General features: G+C 38.5%; 1 protein-coding gene across 1 annotated transcript; it reads right to left on the bottom strand.

Moving 5' to 3' along the window:
- Window positions 1-1,235: 1,235 nt before the first annotated feature.
- Window positions 1,236-9,144, bottom strand: LOC146305958 (ras-related protein Rab-38). Its single transcript, XM_084711860.1, has 4 exons — window positions 8,502-9,144; window positions 3,993-4,123; window positions 3,249-3,398; window positions 1,236-1,735 (listed from the first exon to the last, which is right to left on the bottom strand). The coding sequence occupies exons 1-4, from the start codon at window positions 8,695-8,697 to the stop codon at window positions 1,514-1,516; spliced, it is 699 nt and encodes a 232-aa protein (XP_084567986.1). The 5' UTR covers window positions 8,698-9,144; the 3' UTR covers window positions 1,236-1,513.
- Window positions 9,145-9,810: the final 666 nt, after the last annotated feature.

The following is a 9,810-nucleotide window of genomic DNA, read 5'->3' as shown; positions in this document are numbered from 1 at the left end:
GTGCAGTGGTGCAGTGGTTAGCACTGCTGCCTCACAGCAAGACGGCTCTGAGTTCAAATGCTCCAGCCGGCCGGTGCACTGAGGAGTTTGTGGCTGGGGCCTTTCTGTGCAGAGTTTGTATGTTCTCCTCATGTCCGCATGTGTTCTCTCCAGGTTCTCCAGCTTCCTCCGACAGTCCAAATACATGCAGCATAATAGGTTAATTGGTGAGACTAAATTCTCCATAGGTGTGACTGTCAGAGTGAGTGGTTGTCTGTCTCTATGTGTCAGCCCTGCGATGAACTGGCGCCTCTCGCCCAATGTCAGCTGGGACAGGCTGCAGCCCCCCGCGACCCATCAAGGATATGTGGTTATGGACAATGAATGAATGAATGAATGAATGATGTAATCTGTCCTTATATCTCCACATTTATAAATTATTTTATTTATGTTCTTTTATATTTCCACATTTTTATATTGAAGTATTTATTCTTTTATTTAAATCAGTTTATTTATTTATTTATTCATTTACAGATTTATTCGTTTTCGTGGCACTCCACGACATGATATTCACATAGCACTGTGCCATGCCAAGTAATTTGCATTTAATGGACAGACAAAATACTGGACATCTAATGTCAATAACATTAGAAGAAACACTATTTGGGGCTTTTTAAAATTTGAACACATGCTGGTTTTTTTTTTTTTCCTTTTTTCCTTTTCTTCAAAACAAAACCACTGTCTGTCAACAAAAACATCAAAGTCACCAAAAAGAATGAATGAATGAATGAATATAAAATATAAAATTAGTTTTTTAATCTTACTCATTGAATTCCATCATGTCATTATAAAACAAGAAATTCTTGTAAATGTCATCCGTCACTAGACAGAAAAAAGTTTCTGTACTGCAGACAAAAATTTCCAATAAATTTATAAAGACTTTTCTTTAAAATCCGTTAAACATTTCAGTATCACTTTTTTCTCAAATAATGCATTTCTTTGAGAATGGAACTAACTTTTTACTCAGTTTCTGTTAGAAAAACACAACTACTACTAGCTAACAATGAGGATGAGCTATCTGGCATTTTGCTAACCTAATGTTAGCTATCAAATGTAACCAGTGAGCTCACAATTGATGTAGATTAGCTAGCTAATTAGCTGGCATTTTGCCAAGATTAGCTAACTATGACTATATGTGGCTTTTTTAAACATCCTCAAAATTTGGTTTTCTTTTCAACATAGACAAGCCCAGTACAGGAAAACAGCAGATGAGAAGGTTAACAGAGGTTTCACCGGGTACAAAAGCATGCTCAAGTGTCAATTACATTATTTTATAATGGATATTTTTTGGAAAAATCCCAAACTCTTGAACTGTTCCCTCTAACGTCTCTGAAGAAATGCATTTTTGAGGACAAAGGAAAGGAGGAAGAGGATGCATCCTTAAGTTAGACCACATTAATCATTCAACAAAGTAATCTCCTCCCTGCTCTCAGCCTCCTTCCAGTCTCTTGGTTCACACCCATCCCTCCTTCCTTCAGTTGTTGCCTCCGTCTCTGGGTTTAAACGAGGAACAGCCTGAACATCCACTAAGTCCCTTCTCCTTCACGTTGTAGTCGAAGCGAGGCAGAACCAGAACGCTGCCTTCTACTTCAGTTTTAGCAGTGGTGGCTGTGGCGTCGCTCACGGCTCTCTCCTCCTCCACAGACATGATGTTCTTCACCAGGCACGTGATGGCAGCGTCGATGTTGGTGTTGTCCTGCAGACACAGGACAGAAATGAAGTGTTAGAGAGAGATGATGAAGCCAGCAAATATTGTATTGTTGTACAAAGACCTGATATATTGTATTGTGATGAAACTTGATGAAAAACAGCTGCCTGTGGCTGGAAGTTTCACTGATTAGAGCAGTGAGAGTAAACCAGAACAATAAAGTTGCAGGCTGTAAAACCAAAACACAGAACCGAAAGACACTGAGAAACTCCATAGAGCTCAGAGGAACTGCAGTATGGTAAAAACTCCTTGTGGTTTTGTCACTACAAGTGTCCCCTTTCATATTTTCCTATTCTTAACATGAAAATTTAAATTGGTGCAGATTCAAAAAAATCCTTAAATCCAACAAATATCCCAACAACTGCAATCTGTCCCTTTCAGTTAAATTACACCCAGTTACTGTAGATAATCTATAAATTAGGATTAAAAAAATGGCCAGAGGTTAAAAAACAGGGACATGAAAGCAGAGGCAAGAGTTTAAACCTTTAAAGCTTCTCCATTTTGTAGCATAAAAAGCTGTGCTTCTAACTTGCACCTTCAAATACGGATGAATTGAATTAGTAAATAAATAAAATCTAATAAACCAAACAGAGCAGATGCACCACAATAAGCTCTTTGTCCGCAAAACTGTTGACTTCTTTCAGGCTCTCAGTTACAAAAGACTGATTATGCAGTTTAAGGTTTAGTGTTGCTGATTTTAGCTGCAGCAGATAAATGTGTGGTTGCATGTTAGCGGCTACAAATAGCATCAAGATGAGGCTGCTTTAATTTTGAAGACTTCATTACCCAGAAACAAAGAGAGTAAATAACAGTTAACTGGATCTAAATCAGATGTCCTTATTAGTCCAGAAGCAGATGTACTTTACTGAGTAAATATGTCTGAGGTTTATGGGTAAATTTTGGCTTTAATTAAAGTGTGAATGTGCTACTACATATATATCTGCTACCAGCCTTACACTTTTAGAAATAAAGGTGCTAACTACAACTTGTCCCCAAGAGTTCCATCTAGAACCCAACATAAAGGAATATACCTAGAACCATCTGTGAAAGGTTTTACACTCTACAGAGAATCCTTCGATGGCATAATATTTGCTCTCAGAACCATCTCTGGGAGTTCTATCCAAACCTGTTCCACCTTCTAAGGGTGCTAACAAGAACCCACCCAGCAGATTCTACTGAGAGCCTTTTTGTATTCAGATGGTTTTAGCTTCAACCCAGCCAGGGGGGTTCTACCAAGAACCATTAATGGTACAAAGAAGAAGACCCTAGCCAAGTTTCCACTGCAGGAACTTTTTCATAGTTCAAGAACAGCTGGAGGAGCCCATCCCTCATGTCTATTGTGTCCGCACTGCAAGAACTAGAACAGAGGGACATTTTCAGCTCTCACTTCAGAGTAGGAACTCAACCAGCACAAGGAGAACCTTGACCGTGTACGGTTAGCGACACTGGCTCCCATGAGGAGAAGAAGAAGACACACAAACAGAAGACAATGACGTCTTACCTTGGCAGAGGTTTCGTACCAGCCGACGAATCCGTACTCTCTGGAGAAGTTCTCCAGTTTGGGCAGCTTGGGGCACAAGCCATGACGCCGCTGGTCACACTTGTTTGCCAATAGAACAGCTGGAACCGACCTCCCATTGCTAAGGGCAACCTAACAGAACCAGGAAGTAGACATTGTACTTAAGTACAATTTTAAGGGACTTTATTATTACACTCCACTACTGAGCAAATATTGTACTTTTTTACTCCCCTACATTTATTTGATAAACATAGCTATTAGTTATTTTACAGATTCAGATTATTTAAAAATATAAATTTTATCTTATTATTATAGAGTATAAGTTAAAGTATCTGATATTAGCCCCACATGAATGTATTAATTATTATAATCTAAGAATATGATATTCTGAAAAGGCCACAAGCTTATTTAACTCTGTTCTGGTGTAACACACAGTGAAACAAGTTCATGTGCTGTCTGTCGATACCGTTAAAAGACTATCTGAGTAATGTGGCGAGTCACGGTTGAAGCAGAAGTAGACAAAAGAAGTGAATGGAAATACTGACACAAAATAAGAATTAACACACAGTTAGAAAGAAACATTTCCCAGAAATCAACACTCAACTCCAACCGCAGGATGTTGTCCGTTTAAAATTAAAACAATTATAGATACAAGTTTTCACTCATTGCTTCCCTCTCTCCTTGACTTGCTCCTCGTGTCCTCCGACCATCCATCATCGTATATACCTTTGAGTCCAGGTCTCCTTTCCACTTGAGGATGGCCTGGAACGTGGACAGTCTGGTCATGTCAAAGACAACGAGGGCCCCAACTGCCTCTCTATAGTACACACGGGTCATGTTGCCGTAGCGTTCCTGCCCTTTTAAAGAAAACAGAGAAGACGGCAGAATAAATACTTTTTGTCTACGTTTAAAAATGTACTCCGATAAAATTATCAAGTAGCTATTCACACTTCACACTCAAACTAATGTTTTGGTAGGTCTATGTAGCTAACATGAGTGTTTTTTTCTGTGTAGCTGTTAGTGGTAGGTCTGTATAACTAACGTATCTGTAGATAAATTTGTAATCTAATTGTCTGTTTTATTTGACCTGCAATCCAAAACCCAAAGATATTAAGATATAAAAGAAAGAAAAAAAAAACAGTTGAAAAGCTGGAACAAGGATATTGTTTGGCACTTTTGCCTGAAAAAAAATCAATTGCTTAAATGATTATTTGCTTATGTCAACACTGCTCAAGGACAGCAGAATCAGAAACAGATTTAAATAACATTTTGTTAAACGGTGTGTGTGCAGGCTCAAAAATGTTGTGGCATGCAAGTGTGTGTGTGACCAAGTGTTTGTGTGTGTAACTGAATATATGAATAAGTCTCTATCCTGGACGCTAACTTCCTCCACATGATCCTAATACAGTGGTGAATCAGCAAGTGAGTGACACACACACACACACACACACACACACACACACACACACACAGTGCACATGACCTACAGAGCAGGACAACAGCTGATACAAAAACACACAAAAAACACTCTGAATCTCCTTCCTAACAGCAGATGCTATCTTTGTCTTTCACTCACTATGAGAGAGAGTGTGAGACTCTAAACTCTCCTCGTAACACAGTCTGATCAGATCGTCTTCAGCACTCAAACTTTTGCATGAGAGTATTTGCTATATATTATTTGCCACAAGTGCCAATACCAAATATGTGAAGTCAGTTTCAGTGCCATATTTATAGAAGATCATACTTAACTAAAGAAACGACATAACTTCACAGACTAAAACAACACACAACATGTCAGTGCAATCAGCAGTTCTGTTAACTTCCTGTTTGATGGTATCAGCCTGGAGATCAGTGTCAAGGCTCAACCAGCCAATTTCCAGTAGAAGTTGGGCCTTAACTTGGGTTGTGGGTGTTTCATAAATACAGAAATCAGCTTGTAACAAATAAAGACTTCCAGTAGGACTTCACACCATTACATTAGCTTAGCATATGCTGGATAGCTAGCATATGTTGGAAACATAAACTGTCATGCTTCAAATCTTTATGCTAAGCTAAGCTAAGCTAAGCTAAGCTAACTGTTGCTGGTTGTAGCTTCATAGTTACTGTTTTAAAGCAAAGGACTACATCAACATTTTGGACTATACACTAGTTGCTTTCTTGCAAAGTGTTAATACAACTTTTATGCGGTAAATATGGAACTACTGCAAGGACACAGTTAGCTGAGCTCACCGTAAGCTTCTTAGCTAGCATAGACTCGAAACAGGGGAGAAGCGCTAGCCTCGCTCTGTTCAAAGTTAACCACTGACGTGTAAAAATGACCAGCTGTTTCATGGCGGTGTTATGTGTGTTTGCCCCTGCTTCCACTTTTCATGCTAAGCTAACTGTCTCCTGGGTGTAGCCTCATAGAACTAATGGACTAAATTAACATTTTGGGAAATGCGCTTATTTGCTCTCGTGCCAAAAGTTTGTTGAGAAAGTCAACACCACTCTCATGTCTATATGGTAAATATGAAACTAAGCTCACTGAATACACCGTTAGCTTAGCTCAGTATCAGTAAGCTAGCAGCTGAAGTGTAAAATGACCAGTTGTGATTTCATGGCGGTGGTATGCATGTTTGCCCCTGCTTCCACTCTTTAAGTTAAGCTTACAGGGTCTTGGCTGCAGCTTCACGATTACTGTTAAAGAGCAGACATAAAGGACCAGTTCAACATTTTGGTTAACACACTTTACACTTGCCAATAGTTAGATGAGTAGGCTGACAGCACTCTCATGTACAGTAAACTACTGCCAGCACCCTGTAAGCTTAGCATAAGGTAACTAGCTAGCATAGACTGCAAAACAGGGGGAAACAGCCAGCCTGGTTCTGACCAAAGTGAACAACTGAAGTATAAAAACAACAAGTTGTGATTTTATGAGAGGTTATGTGTTTCTTGACATGAAGTTCTAACTTGACACCTGTAGTTTAACGAATGTTACAAACAGACGTTTTGACTTGAAAACACTGTCAGTTTGTATTAACTAAGAAGGATCCGCTAATGGACAAGTGCACCTCGACCTAATTTGATCCAGATAAACACCCGGTCATTCACACAAAACAGTGATGCAATTATCACTTTGGTGCACTTAATCTGACAACTCTGTGTGTGTGAGACAGACCCAGAAGCCTCCATGTAGTGTTTCCATCGAGGAGTCATCATCAACAAGTCTAAAGTCCGTTCGATCAACAGCTCCGGCTGGATGTCTTTATTTAAATGACAGCTTTTATCAGCATCTTGTTCAACACCCATACACTCAATAAGAGGAAGACAAACTGTGTTGATGTGTGTGTGACACAGCTTGGAGGCAACTAGAAAAGTGCTTCCAGAAGAACATCAAATTACATGCAATTAGGGAGGCATGACAGGTTTTACAAGCAGAATACAACACACCTTTCTTTACAAAGTTCCTAATCTAGTAGATAATGGGATGTACTGCAGGGTAAACTCAAAATTTCATCTACGGAAACACAAGGTTTACCACATTTTCTGGGCAGTCACCCCTTCTGTCATGCATCGTCATCATCGGATGTGTCAGCAAAATGCAGCCATCGAGTGAGAAGATGCAAAAGACTGTGTGTGTATTTGCTTCTTGGCGGTATTGCACTTTGACAGTCCAATAGCGATCTGGTGATAGAAGTATATGTTCAACCACTTTGTCAATTTGCTAGGAAAAAGAGATCTAACATTTTAAAGATCAGGATAAAAATATCCACAATGCATTTACGACCAAACCTTTAATTCAAGATATCTGATTAACCTATTAGATACTAAATGTGTTTTATTTGCTGCATCTAAGCCCAAACAGAAAATATAATATGTCTTAAGTTACTTTGAACATTTTAATATATATTGTACTCTAAATACTAGAGATGTACTAATACACTGAAAAAAAAAATGAATGTCTCTGTACTGTACCATACTGTGATGATATCTACCAAGACGGTTATTTCATTTAATTATTTTTATTTTAGTTTATAAAGGACTGCTACTGACTGCATTGTTTTTGTTTTGCAATTGCACATAATGCAAACATTCATTGTCAAGGATGTTTCATGACGAAACTCTTGGCTGCTCCTAAAATGTTTTATGTTTTTATGATAGACTCTGGAGGGCCAAAACAACTATTTTTAAATCAATAAAATCATTATTAAGTATTTTGTGTCAAATTGTTGATTTTTTGGTAAGTAACCATGTTAATAAGTGGGATAATGTACAATGAGTAGGTCATTATTATTAAATAAATACCTTCAGAATGATTCAAGACGGCTTTCGAGTCCTGCCTCACCTTGACAGGGTTTATTACAAAAAAAACCTTGTTAAAACATGAAAAACATCTTGTTTTTAACAATAAACTTTTCACTTTTCACTGATATGGTTGTAATACACTTCTGAAGGTGTACTTTGACTTATGTAAAGGATCTGAATACTTCCTCTACAACTGAAACAAAGCATTTAACCAGTAATTTTGTTGTTATAACGAGATATTTTCACATCATAACATCACGTCATTACAAAATAGAAACTTTTCATATTATAACAAGATCAATACTAAATTATTGTAATAAGAAGAGCTTCTTTTTTATGACTTGTTGTAACAATAAACTGATACTGATCCACTTTTCACTTTATAACGAGATATTTCACGTTATTAGATACATAAACTTTTCAAGTTTTAACAAGATAAACCGGATAATATATTGTTGTTACAAGAAAAGCTTCTTGTTACACTGTTATAAGTATGAACAGTATGTGAAAGTATCTTGTTATAACATGACAAGCAATACATTGTAACAATAAACCTTTAATTTATTAACATGACATTGATCCCAAAGGACTTCAGTACCTTACTTTCAATGTAAACTACTTAGTACTTTTACTTTTATACGTACTTCTTCCACCACTGTTCATAAGTAAATTAAAGGCTATGATTTGTCTATTTCTCTTGAACTCGACTGACTTAACCTTAGTACAGTTTTTTATTTTTCATCTTAACTCAATCTGAAGATTAACTAAACTTTGTGGACTAGTTCTAACCTGACTGTGTTACCTTAACCAGACAGTCAGCTCCTGTCTTTTGAACAAGTGCAGTTGTATTTGACTATGCAAATAAAGTATGAACATAAGCTATTCATTAAATACAGGTGTTTTTCTGGCCGATAAAACCATCTCCACACACACACACACACACTGAGTTACCGGCGATGTCCCACAGCTGCAGCCGCACCACGGTCTTGTGGTCCCAGTTGAGGACTTTGAGGGCGAAGTCCACCCCGATGGTGGCTCGGTAGTGCTGGGAGAACACCTGGTGCACGTAGCGCTTTATGATGGACGTTTTACCCACTCCGAGGTCTCCGATCACCAACACTTTGAGCAGGCGCTCCTGCTGCATCATGACCGCTCCGTTAGATAAATGATGGCGCGGTGAGGTCTCCGGTTATGAGCTCCGCATGGAGGAGGACAAGGAGCAAAGTGCAGAGGGTTTGACCAGAGAGTGGAGCTGAAGTCATGTATGGAGGCAAACAGCTGGAGGACAGACTGATACTTCTATTATCTGACAGCAGAACTCTTACAGCAGTTGAACACGCACTGTGAACCCGAATATTATAAGAATTTCAATAAATTATGTTTAAAAAATTAAATATTGACGTTTAGGTTGTTTTATCACTGTCACTGTCCGTGCATGTGTCCATTATTCTCCGATTTCTCCGTGCAAAGTTTAAAAAAAAGAAGAACAAGTCAAAAAGAAGAAGAAAAAAAACAAGTTTGGTGTTGTTATCTGTTTAGCCTGCGGTCTGTGTGCACATCTCCTTCTGCTGCTGCTGTTTGGTCCGCCTCCAGCTCCTCAGCTGAGACACTGTTTTCAGTCTGTGTGCTGCTGAAGCTACGGGACAACCACGCCCCCATGCGTGTGTGTGTGTGTGTGTGTGTGTGTGTGTGTGTGTGTGTGTGTGTGTGTGTGTGTGTGTGTGTGTGAGAGAGAGTGAGAGAGAGAGAGAGAGAGAGAGAGTGTCAGTCTAGTTTATTAGATACACCTGCATCTTAATGAAAGCATTACTGAATCATGTGGCTGCAACTTAAAATAGCACATTCAGTGGAAAAACAGTTATTGGCCGAAGTTGAACTTTTGGACTGTGTTGCACCAACCAAGATTAAATCAATCTGAGATCCACTCTCATCAGTGTTGAGCAAAATTGGTTTATTTAGTTGAGTTTATTGATGTAAACCATAGAGTTTAATCAATATGGAGATGCTTGGTTATAGGGCTGTTTCTTAAAGGGCCACAAGAGGGCACTGTCCACCTCTGAAATTTAACTGGCCATCCCAAGTGCCACCCCTTTATCTTCAAATGTGATTGGTTATCTGCTAGTGAGAGGTGGGACTTAAGTTTCAAACAAGTGTTTGATGAATATTTTTAAATGTTAATTGTTTTCTTTTTAATATAGCCTGCTTTTATTTTCTTTTTTTCTTGAGTTTCAAGAACTCTAACCAAGTCCAGTTGTCAGCG

The sequence above is a fragment of the Lutjanus erythropterus genome, chromosome 23, assembly GCF_056507025.1.
Source record: "Lutjanus erythropterus isolate fLutEry1 chromosome 23, fLutEry1.hap2, whole genome shotgun sequence".
In the NCBI taxonomy this organism is placed as follows: Eukaryota; Metazoa; Chordata; class Actinopteri; order Lutjaniformes; family Lutjanidae; genus Lutjanus; species Lutjanus erythropterus.
Note: the sequence above shows the minus strand (reverse complement) of the source record. Positions and strands in the feature narration are given on the sequence as shown.

Bases quoted from the DNA above. Each gene is read 5' to 3' on its own strand.
- LOC146305958 (XM_084711860.1), bottom strand. From the start codon at position 8,697: ATGATGCAGCAGGAGCGCCTGCTCAAAGTGTTGGTGATCGGAGACCTC. The intron at 3,399-3,992 runs GTATATACGATG...TGGTTCTGTTAG, and splicing joins AAGGAGACCTGGACTCAAAG to GTTGCCCTTAGCAATGGGAG. The intron at 1,736-3,248 runs GTAAGACGTCAT...CTGTGTCTGCAG, and splicing joins GGTACGAAACCTCTGCCAAG to GACAACACCAACATCGACGC.